The 24,140-nt window shown below is 36.1% G+C and overlaps 2 protein-coding genes across 2 annotated transcripts in view; both read left to right on the forward strand.

Annotated features, from left to right (window-relative positions):
- SMG1 (SMG1 nonsense mediated mRNA decay associated PI3K related kinase) overlaps positions 1–5,710 on the forward strand; it is a 110,572-nt gene extending 104,862 nt beyond the window's left edge. Inside the window, exons 59-63 of the mRNA XM_044660426.1 lie at positions 1,718–1,929; positions 2,113–2,219; positions 2,569–2,748; positions 2,849–2,955; positions 4,379–5,710. Coding sequence (XP_044516361.1) covers positions 1,718–1,929; positions 2,113–2,219; positions 2,569–2,748; positions 2,849–2,955; positions 4,379–4,456 — 684 coding nt within the window. The 3' untranslated portion in view covers positions 4,457–5,710. The remainder of the gene's footprint in view (positions 1–1,717; positions 1,930–2,112; positions 2,220–2,568; positions 2,749–2,848; positions 2,956–4,378) is intronic.
- A 5,689-nt stretch (positions 5,711–11,399) lies between these two features.
- ARL6IP1 (ADP ribosylation factor like GTPase 6 interacting protein 1) lies at positions 11,400–23,143 on the forward strand. Its single transcript, XM_044657469.1, has 6 exons — positions 11,400–11,539; positions 13,537–13,670; positions 13,988–14,107; positions 18,887–19,004; positions 19,572–19,656; positions 21,335–23,143. Exons 1-6 carry the CDS (start codon positions 11,504–11,506, stop codon positions 21,451–21,453), a joined length of 612 nt encoding a protein of 203 aa, XP_044513404.1. The 5' UTR covers positions 11,400–11,503; the 3' UTR covers positions 21,454–23,143.
- Positions 23,144–24,140: the final 997 nt, after the last annotated feature.

Below are 24,140 nucleotides of genomic sequence, written 5' to 3' on the forward strand. Positions count from 1 at the left end.
TTAAATAAACTCCTTTTCATATAAGGTGTGAAGTTTTATTTTTATTTATATATATATGTATATATATATTTTTTAAGCCCTTAACTTCTTTGTATTGGCTCCTAGGTGGAAGAGTAGTAAGGGTGGGCAATGGGAGTCAAGTGACTTGCCCAGGGTCACACAGCTGGGAAGTGTCTGAGGCCGGATTTGAACCTAGGACCTCCCGTCTCTAGGCCTGACAGTCAACCCACTGAGCTACCCAGCTGCCCGTTTTTTATATTTTTAAAGACTTTAGGGCTTAAGATTTTCTTTCCCTCTTTTTAATTTTTTATTTAATTAATCTATTTAGAATATTTTTCCATGGTTACATGATTCATGTTCTTTCTCTCCTCCCACTCCCCTTCCCATAGCCAACAAGCAGTTCCACTGAGTTTTATGTGTGTCATTGATCAAGACCTAATTCCATATTATTAATATGTGCATTAGGGTGATTGTTTTAGATCCCCATCTACCCAGATGGTCAAGCAGTTGTTTTTCTTCTGTGTTTCTACTCTCACAGTTCTTTCTCTGGATGTGGATAGTGTTCTTTCTCCTAAGTTCCTCAGAATTGTCCTGTATCATTGCATTGCTGCTAGTAGAGAAGTCCCTTATGTTCAATTGTGCCACAGTGTATCCGTCTCTGTGTATAATGTTCTTCTGGTTCTGCTTCTTTCACTATGCATCAATTCCTGGAGGTCATTCTCGTTCACATCTTTCCCTATTTTTAAAGAGGCAGAGGAATGCTAATTCTAAGGAACTAAGTAGCATAGAACAGATTCTAGAAGATTCATAGGTTTGGAAAACTTTTTAATTAGCTCTTCAACAGCTATTTATTGAGTACTGCCAAGTATAGAAACAAGGATAAACAACATACTTAACCCTAAGGACTCAATGGGACAAATCTAGCCTATTTGTTTTTGCATGGCCAATGAACTAAAATTGTTTTTCACATTTTTTAAATACAACTTTTTTGGATTTGGGCCCAGACTTGGCCTGAGGGCTATAACTTTCTGGCTCCTGCACTAGTAAGATGAGATCAGATTCCAGAGAAGTTGTGACTTCTCCATTTATTAACCTTGGTCACATAGCTAATGACAAAGGAACATTTATTTACAAGACATGTATTCTTTCATTTAGGATATCATCCTTATTCAGAAAGAGAACTAATTAACTCTTTAGTGCAAATTGAAGTTTGGGGGTTTTCCATTTCATTTTTTCTTGCCTTTTTTGGGCAGGGAAGATCGCAACATGCCCAATGTGAAAATGTTTTGAAATGGGTGTCATATTGTTTGTCTTCTCCAAGGTTGGGAGAGGGAGAAAATTTGGGACTCAGTGTTGTAAAAATGAATGTCATTTAGGATATTTAAAAAGGTATATTAGATTGCCACTGAAAATTGAATGGTGTTTGTTGTTGAGCAAGGTAAAAGGTAAGCCTTCCTTATTCCCAGATCCAGTACTTTATTCACTGTGCAACCTAGCTGACCTTGAATAGTGTTTATGTCACTAAATTGCTGCATTTTTAAGTAAATTTTTTGTTCTTGGCTAGAAATATTTTAAGCCGTCTCATGGAGTATAAAGGTTACTTCTTAGATGAACTTTTTTTGCTAAATAAAACTTTAGGAAATGCATTTTTTTATTAAGACTTATGAGAAAAAGATTAATAGTAAGAAAGCAATAATTCTTAATGTTTTTATTCTAGGATGAAGAAGCTGCACTGGCAGATGGTGATGATGTTCCTTATGAGAATAGTGTCAGGCAGTTCTTAGGGGAATATAAGTCATGGCAAGACAACATTCAGACAGTGCTGTTTACATTAGTTCAGGCTATGGGACAGGTGCGCAGTCAAGAGCATGTTGAAATGCTGCAAGAAATAACTCCCACCTTGAAGGAGCTGAAAACACAAAGTCAGAGGTAAGAATAGTTTCTCAGTTGCTGACCAAAGTAAAAATGTAAGCAAACCACATGTAATTTATCTGATCTCCTTTAAAATAAAATTAAGCCATTTTTAAAATAACATCAAAATATCTTGTAAATAATTATGGCATTTTCCATGTTTTCAACTCTTGCTTTAAAGATAAATTTTATATCTTTCAGCATCTACAATAATCTAGTGAGTTTTGCATCACCTCTAGTCACAGATGCAACAAATGAATGTTCAAGCCCAACATCATCTGCTACCTATCAGCCAACCTTTGCTGCAGGTATTGCTTTCTGGTTGAGAAGGGTTGAAATAAGATGAATAAATGAAGAATTTGTGTGAATAAATTTTCTAGATAGTAATGTGTCACGTTTGTGTAGTATGATATATGAAACTCCTATTCAGCAAATCTTTGTAGGAAAGGAATCCCTCCAAATCAGGCAGCTAAACCAACTTCAGATTAATCAAATAAATATGAAAATAATTAATGTTTAAATACACTTTTAAAAATTTAGAATGAAATTGTATTAACGATAGGGAGAGGCTGAAGGGGTTTGAGGCTGAATTTCAGTTTATGTCCCTTGGAAATTTTTGATCATTCCATTTAAATATATCAACTCTCATATTTATAGCAGTTCGAAGTAACACTGGCCAGAAGACTCAGCCTGAAGTTATGTCACAGAATGCAAGGAAGGCAATTCAAAAAAATCTTGCTACATCAGCAGATACTCCACCAAGCACAGTCCCAGGAACAGGCAAAAGTATTGCTTGTAGTCCTAAAAAAGCAGTCAGAGATCCAAAAACTGGAAAAGGTAATTAGTTAAAATAAAGTTAGTTCCTTTTTGGTGTGTTTTAAATCTCTACATATTAAAAGTGGTGTTGAATATTTGTGATTTCATTTCTTTTTTTAAGCTGTGCAAGAAAGAAACTCATATGCAGTGAGTGTGTGGAAGAGGGTCAAAGCCAAGTTAGAGGGCCGAGATGTTGATCCTAACAGAAGGATGTCTGTTGCTGAACAGGTGACTTTTAAAATAAACAAAAATGTGGAACTGAGAATTATATTGCTGGAAAAATACAGTTAGGATGTCCAATCCTAGAAGTATTTATTGAGTACCTATTGAAGTCACAGGACTAGTATCAATGGTCTAAAAGCTGTTGACCAGGAAAATTTCTAAATTATTAAGATTTTGAGCTGCCCAGCTAAGGAGTAATGATAAAAGCAAAAATATTTCTTTGGTGCATCTCTTTTGCATACTTTTCCCTGTTTTCTTTATCTTCCTACCTTCTTAACTGTACTCCGGTATTAGCAACTTAAGTGTCATTCTCCCACCCCAACTCTTTTTTTTTTTCCCTCCCTCATTTCAAAGAGGACTTTCTTGAAGACCTATAGTGATGACTTGGTCAATGCTTCGAAGTGGTGGTATCCATTTCACTTGACACCTACCTAATCCCACTAGAAATTCAGATTACAATTTGTAAATGGTCATAGTGTAAACTTATATTCCTCAGATTTATCTTAATTAAAACTTAAGACATGGCTTGGTACTTCAGGAGGAGCAGTGACTTCAGTCAGTACACTTGGCTTCTGATTCTGCCTCTGTGCTTTATGTGATTTGGGGCAAATCACACAACCTCCCTGGAGCATCAGTTCTATCACACACAAAATGAAGGGATGGATGGGAGTGTAGGTACGCTTTTAGGTTACCTTTATTTCTAGGCCTAAGGTCCTAGAATAGTATTCTTAAAAGGGATTAGTTATAATGTAGTGAAGATCCTTGGCCAGGATAGTGGGGAGGCAGTATGGCATAATGGAAAGAATGCTGGATTTGGAGGGAAGATTTAAGATTGAATTCTGGCTCTGCTCCTATTTCTTTTCATGTAGAGTCATTTGATTAGGCCCTACAGAGGCCCAGGGAAGCTAAGGACTCTTCCAGTGTTTGACAAGTACTGAGTTGCAGACTTGTGGATTAAAGCCCAAGGTTCTGACTCCCAATGGAGTTCTCTTTGTACTATGCCAAAAGCACACCTTTAAGAAAAAATATTCAAAAGATTTTAAACCTGTGTTGCATAGTGGATTTCTCCTAGAATTTATTCTCTTTAAGGAATTTTCCTTATAATTTTTAACTATGTCAGTTGCTCTTGCAAGTTGTTTTTTTTTTTAAACTGTATTGGTTCCAAGGCAGGAGAGTGATAAGAGCTATGCACTGGGGTTTAAGTGACTTGCCCAAGGTCACACAACTAGGCCAGATTTGAAACTAGGACCTCCCATCTCTAGGCCTGGCTCTCAATCCAGCTGCTCCCTCTTGCAAGTTTTAAATAATTCATCTAGGCTACCATCTAATTTGGAAATCACAATCAGCTTTTCAACTCTCTTCCTAAATCAGTTTGCCTATTTAAAATTTTTTTATGGTTTTAATCATTACTGCTTTGCCTCTTTTACAGGTTGACTATGTGATTAAGGAAGCAACTAATCTAGATAACTTGGCTCAGCTGTATGAAGGTTGGACAGCCTGGGTATGAACGGGAAGACCACAGATCAGTCTGGTTAAGTGAGGTCAGACATCCACCAGAATCAACTCGGCCTCAGGCATCCATAGCCACACCACAGTCGGTGGTGATGCATACTGGGGCTTAATCTGAGGAAACCTAGGAAATCTCGGTGCACTAGGAAGTGAATCCTGCAGGATAGCTGCACTCAGGGATACGCTAAACACAATGGTCTGCAACCCCAGGGTCAAGGGTGAAAGTTCATCGCCTGAACACCACGATTGTCTTTCTGCTACGGAACAGCTGCAAACGTGTCAGGAGGTTAGCTGCAGAAAGAAATCCGAATGCTACAGAGCGCAGTGATTTGGAACTCCATTCCACCTGACCCTGTGTGTACAATCCAGGAAATACCAAAGCCCGTTCAAAGAGAAACAGAAAACTGGGGCCATGAAGAAATCACAGCAAAGGAAGATTTGATGCATTCAGATTCTTGTGTTACACTTGTTGTGTGGCAGCACTACTGGTTGGGTTGACCAGTAAGTTTAAAAAAAGAAAGAAAAAAAAAAAAAGGCTACGCAATATGAACTTCAGAAATGGACTGAAAGCAGAGAGCTGTGTAACAGATACACTGCAATGGAAGAACTTCTGAAATGAAGAAAAAGTCTGGGTTTCCCCTTTCCTCTACCTTTCCCTGCTCCTCTTTTCCCTGCCCTCCCCCCTCCTCGTTTCCCCCTGCCCATTCTCCTTTTTTCCCCCTTTGCCTAGTCTAGTAGATTAGCCATATTTCAAATAAACTTTTATTTCAATCCTTGTATTTCACGTACTTCAGTCTCAATGCTGTTGACCTAGAATCTTTTTTTGATAAATGAAAATATCTCCAAAAGCACTGAAAACATTGAAAATTCAAGGATTACTTAAAGGTTGAATGATCACATACAAAATGTAATTCTGGTTATTTAAAAGTCATTTCTGTGATTCTATCATGTACAGTTTCCCAAATTGTCACTGTGCATTTAAAAGTAATTAATCTAACAGGCATTTGATTTAATGTACACTTCCCTCTGCTATTGTAGTAGTGTACGTATGGGGCGGGAGGGATTTGGGGTGGAAGGGTATCATTCAAAATTTTCCCACAAAGCTCATTCTACCGTGATTGCTGTAGTTTCTTTCATAAAAGAGTAGCCAATCCAATGTAATCTTTTACCTTTTTTAAAAACCAGGATAGAATATCTAGTAGAGTTTTACATTGTTGATGACAGATAAACAATAAAGTGATGTTCTGGTGGAGGTAGAGTGATATGTTTTTTTAATTCAGTTTCCTCATTTGATACTTTTGCAAAATAAAAATTCCTTAGTTCATGTGATATTTTAGGGCTTTTACATGTAACATTAGTAAGAGAAACCACCAACATTTTGTTAAATTATTAAAGTTATGTGTGGAGTGTGGTGCTTTATTAGCATAACTTTGATAGTTTACTGTTCAGTAATACATGACAGTGAACTCATGATCAAGGTTTCCTTAAATTTAGTATTGCATTTTAATATTGAAGTCTTACTCAGTAAGCCAAACCATCCATCAAAAATAAAAATCCTGGCTAGAATATGAATTTTCAAATCATATAACACAAAATTAAAACCTTGTATTAACACGAAGGAAAAAACCTGATTTTCAGTATAGTTTTCAAGCACTTGGTAAATTTTTGGACAGAGTTTACTTTCCAGTTTTCACAAATTTGAAGTGTTAAAAAAAATTCCATATGGTTACAAGTTTTTCTTAGATTGCTTCATTACTCTTGATTTCTTGATATTCAAGAGAATGACACCTTAACACTGCCACATTGCAAGAAAGATGGCAGTTAAATAGCTATGTGCCTAACAAAAGATTCTCCTATAATTTTACTTCATTTATAGTGAACCTTATTTTAACAAAACTTATGCTGGAATAGCAATGCCATAATGCATTTTGCATGCTGCTTTGTTTTCTAGGAGCTATGAGAATATGTTTTCGTTTTCATATCATTTGTACTTGCTATCCAGAAATGACGCTGCTTTGCAGAGATGTTATTATCAAAATGAAAAAGCAAGGAAGAACCTTTTAAAACACACAAATTGGCCCCTATACATGTATTCAGAAATGGCTGGGAAGGGAATAGGAAATTCCAAGAAGTGTCAGACTTCACAGATGCTTTGGCACTTTATCCCAGCTAATAGTGAAAAAACTTTACTGTGAAAGATAATACCTATGTACATCTAGTAAATTATCCATGCTTGACCTTTGACAAAATGGTCCCTTTAAATGTTAAGAATGATATCAAAACAAATGTTTTGCTTTCAGAAACATTAACATATGGCTCCAAATGTATATTGACATTTCCTGCACAGCAGTTTGATTTCTTCATGGAATTTAAATTTCAAATGGCCTTGCAGTTTTAGACTTCTATAAGAATATTCACCAGTATTTTTAAGATATGCATAGATTAAAAAGATCCTGGTGGTGTAGTAGATCAAATAGGTCTGTAGGTTTCATGTTTATAGGAAAAGGTAAAGATAAAGCACCTATGAAATCATAATTATATTTGGTCATAGACAAAAATAGCTTTGGAAAACAAAGATTTTTTTTTTTTTAATGATTTAGATTGACAACCTCCAAGCAGCTCTTTTTATTTTCTCAAGGCTCAGTTATCCTCAGTGTTTTGTCTTAAGTCATGAAATTGCTTGGCCTCTTTTTGTTTGCTTGAAAAAACTGGAGGTATACTAGTTTGTGGAGTACTTCCAGAAATTCCTCTAGTCTTAATTTGTTCCATTGTGTTCATGACCATTTCTTATGCAGTTTTCTTGATGTTTAGATTATTTGAATAATAGTCTAGATTTGATCCTATGGTCCTTGTGCATAGTTCTTATTGAGGTAAGTGGGATTCTCTGTAGGGACTGAGAGATTATAGGTAGAACTGTTGATCCACTATCTCAATCCAAGTCTTAAATTTTTTATTAGGTTTCAGATACCAAAGTTTAAGGCTGAAAACTTTTAAGATAAAATCATCCAATACTCCAATTAAAGCCTTCTCTACCACCACCTCATGCTTCAAATGGTTTTTCTAGTGTTGTATGTTACCTGCATTTAGGGGTTTTCTCCAGTGTTTGGTCCAATCTGTAAAATTTTAAGGAAAGAGCCATTTAAAAATTTTGAGCAGGGCAGTGTGAGTACAGCCAAATATTAGAGTAGAAGTATAGTCTTAAGTTCCTTCTTAGGTTATAGGCAGTACTTTAACCCTGGAAAGTCTGCCCCCCCCCCTTCAGTTCACCTCTATATTTTTATAATTACTCTTGAAAGGTTGCTTATTTGAGCAGCACTAAAACAAAAGGAGCTGGTTCCTTTTCTATGCTTCTTTTGGCAGTTCTTCCCTTCTTTTGGGACATAAAATACTATTCAGCCAATTTCTTTAATTGAGCCTAATTGAGCTACTCATTCAAAAGAAAAATACAAATTACTCATGAATGTTTTTTACATTAGATAGCAAAATCAGTGACCTTCTATTCTCAGTCGGCTTATACATTATCAAAATAGAATTAAGATTTTATTTTCCTTAAGCTTTGGAGGCAGAATATTGTTAATGTAAGATTCAGTGAAATGAAGTGGCTTATGCTTTAATGTTTCAAATTAGAAAGTACCTCCTTTGAAAAAAACACAGTAGCTTATCTATATAAAATAATTTTTTTTTCAAGAAATAGGGTGGAAAAGAAATTCAACATAATAAGAAGTTGTGTGGATATTGTTGCACTTTTTTGCTGCTTAAACCTGGATTGGGTATAGCAACATTTCAACCTCACTAAACAAAGTGCAGGAAAACACTTGGCCTGGCCAAGAGAGAATCATTTATTTAAAAGGGTGGATTGTAAAACAAGCAGACTCTAGATCAATTGGTTTTCCTTACTAAGTTGTTTGGGTTTATTAGGAAAAAAACTTGTATTAATGTAAAAATGAAATGCAATTGTTAGATGTATTTTTGAAAGTGGTAAATGCATGTTGCTCAGAAACATAGACTTGTGGAAAGATGCTTTGTTTTTATTAAAACACAGGCTGATTTAAATATGAGCATATTTTTACAATATCAAACCTCAAATGTTTTGTTCAGCTCAACACTTTATACCCCTTGTCCATTATTTTTTTCCTGGCATAAAACATTTTTCTTTCTCTGCCACTTGTAATTAACATATGTGATATGAGTAATTTTTCCATTTACTCATTGTGAAGACAAATAATTTTTAAATTAACCTTCCTTTTTTTCCTAATAGAACTATATAAAAGGAAGTGGCTGCTCTGTACAAAGGTTGTATTACCTTCCCAAAGGATATCATTTTGTGAGTGTATTAAAGATTAAAAGTTGACTTAAATCACACCAACTTCCTGAAAATGTTGATAAAGCAACTTTTGGAAAAAAATTTACAAGCATTCTTTGTGCATACATGACATCAACATGATAAAGACTGTATAAAATACCTTTTACAGAAAATAAAGATTTAAACTCAACTGGGCTAATGTTAAATTCTGAAATTATTGATCAAAGCAGGCTACTAAAAATACTTTACAGCCCTAAATATTAAAAGTCATATCTTCCTACTGCTTTATGATGTACAATTGTTTTTTACCCCACCCAGATTTTCTTTTAAAATATTTTAAAGTACATGTTTATCATGAATATTACTTAAATTACATGAATATCACTTTAAAAAGTTCAGAATGTTTGCAAAACATCAATGAATACCTTAAAATCACATAAGAAAGTTCCAATCCAGCCACTTCATCTTGAGAGTTTTGTTTTTTTTTTAAGTCCAACCATACTAGTTTCAAAATAAAGACAATTATAAAGTTGGGTGGATAACTTACCAGCTTAATTTGTAAAGTCTGCTGGTGTGTTTGTTGTGTGATAACTTGGCACTTTTCAAAGTCAAAGCCAAAAAGGGGGATGGAGAATAAAAGTATGAAACATATTTAAGTGAAACATTTAAAGAATTTACTGAAGATCTAATCCAATTTTTTAAATATAATTTGAATATTAACCTCTTTTCTCTATAGGTTTTTCCCTTTTAAAATAAACCCCAAACAGCAGCTAGGTGGCTCAGTGGATAGCATCAAGCCTGGATGGCATCTAGATTTAAATGGCCTCAGATACTTCCTGACTGTTGACACTGAGCAAGTTCTCTTTGCCTGGCCCCTTACCCTTTTGTCTGAGTTAACTAAGAAAGGGTTTTGGCTTTTTTCTAAATCCCAAACAATGCTCATGGGAAGCTGTGAAAAGAAGAGAAACACTGGACAACTTGCACAAACTTATTTGTAACTCATGGGTTGTGATTATGGAATAAGTGCACAAGAAGGGTCTACTATACCTAATAGTTCTGTTTCTCGTACTGTTTTGTCATGTAACCTGGCCTACTTTGTGTAATTCTGTGACAAGAGAAAGTTTTCACATGTTCTACTTAATCCTCAACACAATTTTTAAGGAGCTTACCTTTAAGTTGAGGGTACTCCACCTTAACTATTCAACTTCCATACTCTCCAATAACCTGCCAGTCTTTCCATCCCTTAAAAAAGGATCTCTCCACTCCCTTTCTCCTATCCAAGGCCATGTATCAAGTCTCTAAACGTTTCTTTTCGCCCAATAACTTACATAAAACACATGGTCTCTTAAATGTTTCTTGCACGTTGAATGCTGGTGCTGCCTAGAATGATCTACAATGTTACTATACTATATATGCCTTCTCTTGCCTTAAGCAGTTGAAATAACAATAGTCTTCTGGTATGAAGAATCACTATACATTTTGGAGAAAGTTTTACTTTCTCTTCCAGAAAGGATTTTATTTTAGCTGATATTTCCCAATTCTAAATCCAGATATCCGTGATAGTTTAAAAGGGACGTGCTGTTTGCTTCTTACAAATATGGCTAGGAAATTTCTAAAATAAAAATGCATGCCACTTAGTGACGGCTATGTGGCCCAGTGGATGCAGCACTAGATCTGCAATCTGGAAAACTTGAGTTAAAAAACCTCAAATACTTGCTGTGTGACCAATTAACCTGTCAGGCCTCAGTTTCCTCAAATGTAAAATGGTGCACTTTGTGGTTGCTAAGAATAAAATATATAGCTTCTTTCAAACTTTTGAAGTCACTATATAAAAGTGAATCATGTGGGGAACAAAAACCACATAAATGTCTATACCACTTCTAAAAGTGCTGTTAGATCTTTCATTTTCTTTTCTTGGGCCTTTGGAATAGCTGAAGACAGAAGCAGCAGTTACAAAGGGAGGGAGGCGAAGTGTTCAAAGTCACTGACTTTGTTATATTGAGGGCCCTAGGCCCGGTAGCTGGGAACTTTACTAAACAGGCCTATTTGACCAACTCCATGAAACGCGCCCAAAGACCTGCTTATCCATTTAAAAATCAAAGACCAGCCCCACCCAGCCCCACCCCGCCCCAACCTACGGCTGCTCTTCATTCGCGGAGTTTTGCAACAAGAGAATGAAATAAAGTCAGAAAGTTCCCTTTCGGCAAAGGGCAGAGAAACAAGAGCCAAGTAGGGTACTTAGTGCCTGTACAGTGCAAGCTGTTTGAGGAAGAAAAGAGCCTGCGCCGGCTTCTGGGTTCGCGCGCACGCGCGCGCACTGCCACCCACTCTGCACCTGTGACAGTTAAACTGCTTCCGAACCTTTTTAAGTGGCTGAGACTGCAGGGAAGAGGCGGGGAGGAGGTAGAGGATTTAGAATAGATCCGAGTGGTGATTGGCCAGGCAATCCATCTCCCCGCCCCTCAACCATGGACTTCCTTCACATATTTCTAGGCTTCGTTTTGAAGACATGCACTGACTGATGGTTGGCTGGTGTGAGCTTCTGCTTCGCCTGAAATCTACCAATGAAAAGACCTGCTTGCAAGGCCTGTCGGGAAAGGGAGCTAGCCTATAAAAGGGCCTGGGGGGCAAGGCCGTATCTCTTAAGGATCTCGCGAAGGTTTATTTCTTAGTTGAGTTATTTTTTTTTCTCTGGTAATCCAGAGGCCCTGGCCGCGGAGCCTGAGAAGCGCTGCAGTGACCATGGCGGAGGGGGACAATCGCAGCAGCAACATGCTGGTGAGTGGCCCAGCGTACGGTAGCAGAGAGAGGCCCCAGGCCTTCCTCCCGCTGGGTACATTTGGGACCGCGGCCAAACTTGTAGCTTAGTCGCCCCAAGTCAGGGCTTGCGGACCAGGAGAAGGATCATCCTTTGCCCTCTCTGCTCCTCTGCTGGATGTTGAGGACCGTTGTTTGAGTTGCATTGTGATCTGCCCCCACTTCCTCAGCGGAGCCTTCCGCAGGGTGGGGGAAGGCTGAAGGCCTAATGATTAGTCGTTCGGAGAAGGTCGGGATTGAGAAGGAGAGAGGGGAGGGGGGTGACTTTATGGATATGAACAAGATGGAGGGGAGAGGGTGTCAATCCTACCTAACCGTGTCTTTCTGGGGCACAGGGCAGGCCTTTATTCCTTATCTGTGTTATTCTTCCCTCGACTTCTTGCGGGGAAAACGTTAAGGTTGAGCTGAAATAGAATTTTTCTCAGTTTTCTGATGAAATCCAAAAGTGAAGGCGTGCTTCAGAGAAATGGAGTGGTGACTGCAGATTATTTCCCGATTTTGGAGGAGCAGCGAAGTGCTTTCTTTTGGGATTTTGTTGTAAGGCAATTATAGGCTCCCCGGGCTGGAAAAGGGTCTTCGAGAATATCTGAGCCAACGCCTTTTCAGAATGAAAAACCTCATGTTTGGAGAGACTCATTGACTAGGCTCAGATTCTTGGCTCTAGTGCTCTGTTCTCTGGCAGATCAGATCAATTAATTGAAAAGCTTGGAGATGGAAAACCTTTGAGACTCACTTAGCAATCTCGTAGCTCTTGAAATAGATTAGGCCTGGTGTTAAGATTTAGAGTTGAAAGGGAGAGCATCTAATTTTATTTTGTAGATGAAGAAGCTAAATCTCAGCAAGTTCAGTGACTTGCTTTCTTAAGGGAAATCTACCGCAATTCCCATGTAAATAATTCTCAGTGGTTTTTAGAAATACCTGGGTTTCGCATTAGTTTTCAGACCCCAAAAAAATTTTAGCTCTATTATTTTTTTCTTACACTAGCTCTGTAGTTTTCCTATATTTTGCTTATTCTAGAGTTTTCACTTTATGACACTTTGAGTTTCCCAGGTTCTTCCACAAACTCCAAAGGGAAATTATGTTGAGCATCAAAATTTGACAAAGTCAGACATCATCTATTTTATGTTATTAAAGCAGTATATCCTTGTTTTCCATTCATTGGGTTAAAAATTGAGTGATTTCTTGTCACAAGAAAGATGTTTTGAAAACAAGACTGTCTAGAAATACTTAAGGAATTGAAAGATATCTTAGAGCCCCTTTTAGTCCAAGAAAAATGCTAACGGTCTACTAAAATGATTTTTGTTTTGGGAACTCCTGTGATCTGATCCTAAAACTAATAATCTTTGGATAAAGTTATGTTTAGTATTTTAACCTTATCAGACCAATGACTATTAATTTTTATTGCTGCCTTTTATCTTTATATTATCGACATTTTCCAGTTTATCCTTTTTCCCTTCTTTCCCCTAGGGAGCCATCTTTTAGAACAAAGAAGGGGAAAAAACAGTTGAGCAAAACTAATCAATACATCAGAAATGTCTGACATATCATATACAGTGTACCACACCCAGGTGTTTTCTCCATTCTTTGTTTACATTTTCCCACCTTGCTTACTTCTCCTTACTATCAATTTGTATCTTATCATCCTTTTCTTCATATTATTTTCATCATTTTTTAGCACAGTATTATTTCATCACTTTGTCTCCCATGATGGAAATCAAATTTATTTCCATTTCCTAGCTTCTACAAAAAAAGTTCTATAAATATTTTGGTGTGTGTGGTGTCTATCATCGACCTTTGTTAGTGCACCACTATGACTTCTTTAAAAATTAAGATTATTAGTTTTAGCAGAAAGCAGATATTTTGTGAGCATCACAGTACCCTAAAAATATTTAGTTTTCAGATTGTCTCAACTACTCTTAAGAATATTAAAATGACTATATTAAGTTTCTTGTATGCAGGCTGCAGAAACTGCCAGCCTGGAAGAACAGTTACAAGGATGGGGAGAAGTGATGCTGGTAGCTGATAAAATCCTTCGATGGGAAAGAGCCTGGTTTCCACCTGCAGTCGTGGGTGTTGTTTCTTTGGTGTTCCTGTAAGTGAGCTTTGAGATTGTTATTTTGATATTTATTACTTGCATTGTTAATAAGCCTCCATATGTTGCAGCACCCTAAATCTTTTGTAATATGTAATCTGTAATGAATTCATTTTCCTAAGTCAGCTTTTTCACATTTCATTATTTATGTAAACTTTGCTTTATAATGCTCTAATGCTTTTATCATATGATGTATATTATAAATGAATTGGTGTTATACTCATCTACTAGACTTTTAAGCTCTTTGAGATCTTATCTTAGGATAAAATTTCTAGTAATCTGATATATAAATCTTGTTTTCTTTTTTCTTTCAATAGTTTGATCTACTACTTAGATCCATCTGTTCTTTCTGGTGTTTCCTGTTTTGTCATGTTTTTGTGCCTGGCTGACTACCTTGTACCCATTCTTGCTCCTAGAATATTTGGCTCTAATAAATGGTAAGTTAAGTAATACTTTAGTAACTCAATGTACTTAGCATTTGAGAAGAGGTGGGAGGCTGTTGTTACATTAGGATGCCTAATTTAATTACTAGCTTATGTGTCTTAAGTTGTATTGTTCAGAGTTTAAAATTCATCAGGACAGTAGAGGAAAAATGGTAAATGTCCAAGAAGGGGAAAGACTTTTATGGCTTGTGGAGAGAAATGCTTTTGAGAAACACAACTAAATTAAGGATATTAAAAAGTTAGTCTAAACTGACTGAATCAGTCTCTGAAAGAAGCCTAACCACCTCTGAAAATGTATTATTTGTTGTGGATATTTTCCATTTTTTAACCTGATGGGAAATGAAGTTAACATGTTTTTCCTATTGTTTATCTAAAAACCAATTGCTTTTTCACCACAAATCTGAACTATGAAGAAAGTTTATAAATAAATACTGTTAAATAAGAGCAGGCTACTCTGGTAAGTAAAATGAGCTGCAAGCTAGAGGTCAAGCAACCTGGATTGTTAGTAAAGTCTGTTACTAACAAGCTATATAACCTCAATCACTTATCTGATTGCTTTGTTCCTATGAATCTATGTTTCTGTCTTTGACTACCATATGAAATTGTGACTAAACTCCTTGAAAATCTTTGGGTCAGAGGGCAGCTAGGTGGCTCAGTGGATTGAGAGCCAAGACTAGAGAAGGGGGAGGTCCTAGGTTCAAATCTGGCCTCAGACACTTCCTAACTGTGTGACCCTGGGCAAGTCATTTAACCCCCATTGCCTAGCCCTTACTGTTCTTGTGTGTTGGAAGCAATACACAATATTGATTCTCAGACAGAAGATAAGGAGTTTTTTGTTGTTTTTTTTTTTTAGCTCATTTAAAAGGTTTTTTAAAATCTTTACATAAGCTTCTAACCAAATCTATAACAAATTAATGAACATAAAAAAATAAGGTGAGGTTTTCATTATTGTACTTCAGAATAAACTGAATCTGTCCCAGATTTTCTTAGCATTTTTCATTTTTCTTTCTTTTTTTAAATGAAAAAGTTTTTTTCTTCTTCCACCTACTTTTTTTCTTCCTCCTCCTTTCCTCAACAAAAACAAAACCCTTGTGACAAATATGCATAGTCAAGCAAAACAAATCCCTATACTGGTCACATCTAAAAAAAGTACATCTCATTCTATACCATGGCTCCATCACCTCTCTGACAAGGGGTAGTAGAAGTTTTTCAAAGTTGTTTGTATTTACCATATTATTGTTTAGTATCCATTCCAAGACAGAAGATAGACTTTTTTTTTACTTTAATTAATTTAGAGTATTTTTCCATGGTTACATGATTTATGTTCTTTCCTTCCCCTCCTCCCACCCCCATCCTGTAGCCGACTCATAATTCCACTGGGTTTTACAAGTGTGTCATTGATCAAGACCTATTTCCTTATTATTGATATTTTCATTAGGGTGATTATTTAGAGTTTACATCCTACTCCTATCCCCAAAGAACCATGTGATCAAGCAAATGTTTTTCTTCTGTGTTTCTGCTCCCACAGTTCTTTCTCATAAGTCCCCCGGAATTATCCTGGGTCATTGCATTGCTGCTAGTAGAGAAGTCCCTTATGTTCGATTGTGCCACAGTGTATCAGTCTCTGTATATATACAATGTTCTCCTGGATCTGTTCCTTTTACTCTTCATCAATTCCTGGAGGTCATTCCAGTTAACATGGAATTCCTCCAGTTCATTATTCCTTTGAGCACACTAGTATTCCATCACCAACAGACACCACAATTTGTTCATTCATTCCCCAATCAATGGACACCCCCTCATTTTCCAATTTTTCGCCACCACAAAGAGTGCGGCTACAAATATTTTTTGTACAAGTCTTTTTCCTTATCTCTTTGGGGTATAAACCCAGCAGTGGTATGGCTGGATCAAAGGGCAGGCAGTCATTTAAAGTCCTTTGTGCATAGTTCCAAATTGCCTTCCAGAATGGTTGGATCAATTCACAACTCCTCCAACAACGCATTAGTGTCCCAATTTTGCCACATCATCTCCAACATTTATTACTTTCCTTTGCAGTCGTTTTAGCCAACCTGCTAGGTCTGTGAGGTGGTACCTCAGAGTTGTTTTGATTTGCATTTCTCTAATTATGAGAAATTTAGAGCACTTTTTCATGTGCTTATTGATAGTTTTGATTTCTTTATCTGAAAATTGCCTATTCATGTACCTTGTCCATTTATCAATTGAGGAATGGCTTGATTTTTTGTACAATTGGTTTAGTTCCTTATACATTTGAGTAATTAAACCTTTGTCGGAAGTTTTTGCTATAAAAGTTTTTTTCCCAATTTGTTGCTTCCCTTCTGATTTTGGTTGCATTGGTTTTCTTTATACAAAACCTTTTTAATTTAATGTAATCAAAATTATTCATTTTGCATTTTGTGATATTCTCTTTCTCTTGCTTGGTCTTAAATTCTTTCCTTTCCCATAAATCTGACAGGGTATACTATTCTATGTTCACCTAATTTACTTATAGTTTCCTTCTTTATATTTAAATCATTTACCCATTCTGAATTTATCTTGGTGTAGGGTGTGAGATGTTGATCTAAATCTAATCTCTCCCACATTTTTTTCCAATTTTCCCAACAGTTTTTGTCCCAAAAGCTGAGATCTTTGGGTTTATCATACATTATCATGCTGAGGGCAATTACCCCAAGTCTATTCCATTGATCCTCCCTTCTGTCTCTTAGCCAGTACCATATTATTTTGATGACCACTGCTTTATAGTACAGTTTAAGATCTGGTGCTACTAGGCCTCCATCCTTCACACTTTTTTTTCATTAGTTCCCTTGATATTCTTGATCTTTTGTTCTTCCAAATGAACTTTGTTATAATTTTTCTAATTCAGTAAAAAAGATTTTTGGTAGTTTGATAGGTATGGCATTAAATAAGAAGATAACCTTTTTTTTTTAACCCTTACCTTCCATCTTAGAATCAATACTGTGTATTGGTTCTAAGGCAGAAGAGTGGTAAGGGCGAGGCAATGGGAGTCAAGTGACTTAACCCAGGGTCACATAACTAGGAAGTGTCTGAGGTCAGATTTGAACCTAGGACCTCCTATCTCTGAGCCTGGCTCTCAATCCACTGAGCCACCCACCTGTCCCAAAATAACCCTTTTTAAAAAAAACAACTGGTCCATAAAATTTTCCTCTGCCCATCACCCTTTTTAAAATGTATACCATTGATTACAAAGAATTCCAACTGGCCTTGACATATAAGAGGAATGTTACTATGATCATTGGTAACATTTCTCTTAGATGCCAAGGCCAGTAAATAAAGAAACAAGTTATAAGTTGCAAGCAAATTTTTCACACTTAACAAAGAACTAAGAAAAGGTTAAATAAGTACAACTTGATTAAATTACATTTTTTAACATTTTACATCATTTAAGAATAGCTTCTTGGCTTAGGAATTTAATCATTATTGAATTGGTGTCTGACATATAAAATTATAGCATATTAGTACTTTTGAATGTGTATACTTTTTAGTGGGGAATCATATGGCCTAAGAAAAAGTAGAGTGGAAACTATGCCAATCATTTACCTTAGGTCATTTAATTAAGAGTGATGATAATAATGTAAATTATAATTATGATAATAATGATAATGTCATAGATTTAGAGCTAGAAGAGACCTGAGAAACTGTATAGTCCAACCTTATCATTTTTCAAATGAAGAACCAAACTTAGGGAGAGTAGGTGACTTGCCTGGGATCACTTAGGCAGTGAGTTACTGAAATTAGACTTTAACCCAAGTCTTCTAGACTTCAAATGGAATATTCTATCCATTAAATTCAATTTTTGAATGTTAAACGTGTGTGTGTGTTTTAACATATATAAAAATTTGAAGATGTGACTTGGATAGGTGATCATATATTATGATAGTGATGCTGAAAATTCTTATATTAAATCCACAATTGGTGAAATTGGTGGTTATTTAAATGACATATCAAAAGTATTATGTTCCTTGAGAGCTGAAATATCAACTTACCATATGCTTGGTGACCTTAACTGAATGCCTACTCAAAATCAAAACAAGAGCTTCTTGATTCCTTAGAAAGCAAGACAAAGGTCTCATATAGTAGTGCTTTGAAGAAAACTAGGGATTTGTCAAGGCATTCCAGAGTAGGATGTCATTTATAGGAAGCAGCTTTAGTAGAGCTGTTTGATTAATATACATTGCTTGAAAAAGGAGTAATGGAATGGGGTGGGGGTGCGGATAGGTGGGAGCCAGATTTTGTGGGACTTTAAATGACAGGCTGTAACGTCTGCATTTTATCTTGGAGGCAATAGAGAGTCATTGAAGATTTTGAGTAGATGTGTAAGATGGCCAACTCTAGATTTTAATTGCATCTTTAATTTTAGGGTTCAGTGAAAGTTTAAAATACAGAAATAAAGATGGCCTAGTTTATATAGGCTCTCCAGGAATAAGTTTATTATCAAGATCTTCTATGATCTCATGTATGATCTTAATTATATTAAGCCCTATAGACCACAGAGTAGTTAGTGGCACTTTGAGTTAATGAAGCTTACAAAACATGATTCTGGGTACACATAACTATATGAGACCTTCTACATGTATAGGATTGAATATTTTGCTTTGATTTAGTTCTTTGCCAAATTTCATTTTAGTAGAAAGAATCTCAAAATGTAAGATGACAAAATTATGTATATAACTTCATGTTCTATATAAAGTACAAATTTGTTCACAGTCAGGGTGGGGTGGGGTGTTATTTCATTAGGACTACTGAGCAACAGCAAAGATTCCATGAAATCTGCAGCAATTTAGTGAAGACCCGGCGCAGAACTGTTGGCTGGTGGAGACGCCTCTTCACACTGAAGGAAGAAAAACCTAAAATGGTACTTGTTTTTGATACATTCATCTAATACATTTTTAATCTGACCTCAAAGTAGCACAATATTTGTAGACTATGAAATATGGGTGGCAGGGCAGGGGTTGTCATTCTTAAGCCACAAAAGTCAGAAAATTACATTATTTGTACTTGGTTGTTTTGGGGTAATACTTCCTCTTGTAGATAAGAATATTTTTGTTCCTTTTTTCTCTTTTCCTTCGCTGAAACAAAAGTAAAATACTTTTACTGTATTTTGGAATAAATATTTCCTTGTGTTGCTTCACTTTTACATGATATAATTATAGTGAGAGTCTTTTGGAAAGCAGTGGTTAAATTCCTAAAAGTGCTTTGGTTTACTATTAGGAAGTCTGAGTAAAGAATGAAAACAGAACAGTTATAAAGTAAATTTTAGTAAGATTCCATATATACACATATATGCATACATATCACCAAATAATCATAGTTTATTTGTATTTACTTTGTGGTAATAACAAAATCCTAAAGAACTTAGATGTTTTAGGTATCCTACCTACCTCTGGATAACAAGGAATTCTTTTTCATTTAAACTTTTTAGTACTTCATGACCATGATCATTTCTCTTGCTGCAGTCGCTTGGATCGGACAACAAGTCCATAATCTTTTCCTCACCTACCTTATTGGTAAGTCTTTTTAGAAACTGAACAAAGAGATATGCTGTGTGTCAAACAATCAGTAAGCATTTTTGTAAACTCTTATTATGTGCATGCCAAATATTGTGCTAGGAATAGCAAAGATGTGTGGGAAAAGTCCTTATCTTTAAAAAAGGAAGGAAAACATTGCCCATATATAGTTGCACATAAATAAATACAAGGTAGAATCTTTTTTTTGGCACAGAAACTTAACTAGGGGGATTAGAATAGTTCCTGCAAAAGTTGGCAGTAGACCAGAGTTCTGTTGTTGTTTTAAATCCTTACCTTCAGTTTTAGAATCAATACTGTGTACTGGTTCCAAGGCAGAAAAGGAGTAAAGGCTAGGCATTAGGGGTTAAATGACTTGCATAGCATCACAGAACTAGGAAGTCTCTGAAGTCCATTTGAACCGAGGATCTCCTGTCTTCAGGCCTGACTCTCAATCCACTGAGCCATCTAACTGCCCCCTGGCGGAGCAGAGTTCTGAAGGAAGGAAACTGCATTCCTAAAGGGTGGAGGTAAAGAGGAAAATCATTGTAGGCAGAGAGAATAGCCAATTCCAAGCCATAGAGATGAGAGATAGAACATCATGTATGCAGAAACAGCAAGTAGACTAGAATGTGCAAACTCTAGAAGGTATGGAGGGGAGCAATGTTTTAAGAAAATTGGAAAGGTAGGAATGGGCCAAGTTGTAAGGATCTTCAAATGCCATATGTTGTTATCTAATCTCAACTGGGCCCACATAGCAACAACATCTTTTTCACTTCTTCCCAAATGACAAGTTAAGATACATTTAGAAGAGGTTGGCTTTATTCAGAGGCAGATATAACAGAAATGAATAGAAATGATGTTAAGGAGTTTTGAGATGTAGAGAAGGGAAGTTCAGAATGATCTCAAATTTTCTTTCTGGGAAAGTAGGCAAGATCCTTGTCTGAGGGTTACAGAGGAGATAGTGTGGGAAATTTAAGAGAAGAAAATGGCTTTCGGAATCATCTGGGAAGAAGTGAAAAAGATGTTGCTGTGAGGGCCCAGTTGAGCCCTCATTTCTACATAAAAAATCTGTAGTGGGGCTAATCATTTTAGTTGTATGATTTACCTCTGCTGTTCAGCAGCATGAATAGGAGTGGAGGAGTTAAATGGTTTGGGGTTTGGCTAAGTTGTTAGACCTGATAGGACAAAGCAATGAGGTTCAAGAGTAAAGGACAGTGCAGAGTTTGTGAAAAGTTTTTTCTAGCGTCCAGGTTAGAGGCCAGTTCCATTATCATTTTTTTTAATGTTTATATGAAGAATTCTTGCCCTCCTCACAGAGCTGATGGACTCGGGTGCAGAATGATACATATATTTTTTGACATCACCAGTGTAGGAATTTGTTTTGCTTGATGGACTATGTATATTTGTTAAGAGATTTTATTTGTTTTGCTATAGGAAAACCAATTTTCAACTGAAAAAGTAAAAATTTTTAACAGGAAATTTTTATAAAAAGAAAAAATATAAATATTTTTATAATGTTTACTCTGTGCAAGGTACTTTTAGAGATAAAGTGTAAATTGGTTCTTTTTCTTCTAGGGCACTATAAATAACCAGCAGAGCTATAAAATAAATGTATATTACCATAATATGAAGCATTATTTGATTCATACTCCTTAACCTAACTTTTTTTTGCTTTTAGTAACTTTCTTACTGCTACTTCCTGGACTAAACCAACATGGAATCATTTCCAAGTATGTTGGAATGGCCAAAAGAGAGATAAACAAGCTCCTCAAACAAAAGGAGAAGAAAAACGAATGACTCATCTGTTTTCATTCAGTATCATAAATGTGACACAGTGTCTTTGGGAACAGTATCTACAAAGTTTGTGTACTAATATGTTACAGAAGCACATTTTTACTTTTTCATTTAACTTCAGATTGGCTTCTTACTTGATAAGAATTTGAGACTTGCCGGTTGAAAACCCCTATTCATAGTATCTTCATGTAAAGTTCAACTGAAATGTATCTTCACCAATTAATATTGAGAATATGGGAAATAGTTGTCTGTGAAAGGGACCTCTCTGGACTTGTTCTTATTTCATTACCCAGGGATAACAGAACTGGCATTTTTAGGGAACTAAAGCAATCCTATAGTATAGTAGTATAGTAATTCACTAGTATAGTAATTCACTTTAATCCTTTTGAACATTCACTGTAACTTGAGTAATACTTGGGAATACTCAGGTTAAACTTTTCCTTCTAGAGAAATTGTGGTGGTCTGTGGGTGTAGAAAGTAGGCTTCACATCCTGCTTCGAAAAGTTGGCTCCATAGATATGATGACCAATTTTGTCACTTCTGATGAAGAGATCAATTAGCATTAATTTTCCATTCCTATTCAGTATCATGGACAATGCCCACAGAATTACTGAAAAGTGGTTCCATGGCCTAGTTAATGGTCTGGTTAATATGTTTCCCCTACTAGAACACCTTGGCCATGTGATCATTTCTGCCAAGTAGCAATCTAGCACACTATTGTCAGTCACTTTTATGCTCTCACATGTAAGATTTGGTAACTTCTATTTAGTAAATTTTTGAGAAGCTTTCTTATAGTACACTCATATAGAATCCTACTGTTTTAAGATAATTATCAAAAACCCAGCCTGGAGGAGAGAGGAAAGGAGGAACTAACGAGAGAGTCACCATGAGGTAAAAACTCCAGAAATAATGACCCACAGCATTCACCCCTAGCTCTAAGGCCAAACAGTAATGCCTCCCCTTAAATTAGTTAAGCCTCATTCTGGTAGATAACAGATCTCATGAAATAGACTTAAATTCCATGTCTCAGGTTAATGGTTATAAGACACTGCTATCACCATAGATTTAGTATAAAAGCAAGTGATTGCCTGTATTCTTTTCTTTGACCTCTCCATAGAGAACAAGAAGGTTATTGGTAAAAGCATGCTGGAAAGCCTGCCCCTGTAGTTTGTATGTTTTTAATTTATCCAGTATTCAAATTATATTCAGCCTAATAGCCAGAAGTTGAGGTCACTTTGAATTTGAATAAAGAGATGTCTAAAGCTTGCAGCACTTCTTCTCCACCAACACCCTGCCCCCTGTGAAATATGTCAAGGAATGTTTAGAAACAGTACTTAAACTCTTATTAACTATGATGTAGTTTTGTGAATTTATTGCACTGAAATGATATTAAATTTGGGCTGTGATATTTATGTTCTAACAGTAAACTTTTGTTTTCAGAATACTACTGTAGCCAAGGAGCCCGTGTAGCATGATTAGTTTTATGAATGTTGTCTGATAGTACAAACCACCTAAAGAATATTGCGTTTATTCCTCTTGTAAATAAGCCTGTCTTCATAGCTGTTTCTGTGTGTTGTACTGATGACCTCTGCAGTTTTAATCCTGAATTATTCCTTCTACTGTGTTTTGTGTTAAGGAAGAGGCAGGAAGAGAATAAAGAGGGAGGGGAAAGAATAAAAAAAGTTGAACTCTTTGCGTTCTAGCATTTTTTTAAAGCTCAACACAGAAAAATCATATAATCAAACTTATAAAAATCACTGTATTCGTGAGTTACCTTGAATTCACTATTAACGTTAAGTAGAATGTACATGTACTAATAGAGGGGTCTGTCTTAAACCTTATTCAAGCTAATTTGTGCAACAAAGATGATTCTGGGTTATAAAGTGGCCCCCATGGCATGGTCCTTAAGGGACTGGTATTTTTTTTTGGAAATTATAAATTGCTTTTAATAATCACAAAATTTCCCCTGGAACAAAGGCCTATCTCTTTAACGTCAACATTTTTATTTTCAGAAGCTTCATTTTATTTTACTTTTTATTTTTAATATTTTCTCCTAGTCACATATTTCATGTTCTTTCCAACTCCCCCAAATCTCCCTAGCCCCCCTTAGCCAGTGCACAATTCCACTGGGTTTTACATGTATCATTGATCAAGACCTAATTCCATATTATTGACAGTTGGACTAGAGTTATTTAGTGTCTATATCTCCCCATCAGCCCATGTGTTCAAGCAGTTGTTTTTCTTTATTTCTCCTCCCACAGTTCTTCCTCTGAATGTGGTTCATTTTCTTTCTCAGCCTTGCTCTGGATTTTTGCACTGCTGCTAGTAGAGAAGTCCATTACATTTGATTGTGCCACAGTGTATCAGTCTCTATGTACAATATTCTCCTGGATCTGCTCCTTTCACTTTGCAGGACAGTGTTAATTTGAGGAACCAAATGTATCAATTTAGTTTTGACATAGTGTGTAAAGGGGAGTAATGTGAATAAGCCTGAGAAAGTAGGCTGGATCTGGTCCAGGGCTTTAAATGCCAAGCTGAGACTTAATAGGAAAGAAGTCATAGAAAGTTCCTGAGCAGTAGAATAGCATGGTTAGACTTGAGCTTGAGGAATATCTCTTCAGCAACTGTGTAAAGAGAAAAAAGGTGGGAAAGAGACCAATTGGGAGAATGCTTTAGAGGTTCAGATGACA

The sequence above is a fragment of the Gracilinanus agilis genome, chromosome 1, assembly GCF_016433145.1.
Source record: "Gracilinanus agilis isolate LMUSP501 chromosome 1, AgileGrace, whole genome shotgun sequence".
NCBI classification, from domain to species: Eukaryota; Metazoa; Chordata; class Mammalia; order Didelphimorphia; family Didelphidae; genus Gracilinanus; species Gracilinanus agilis.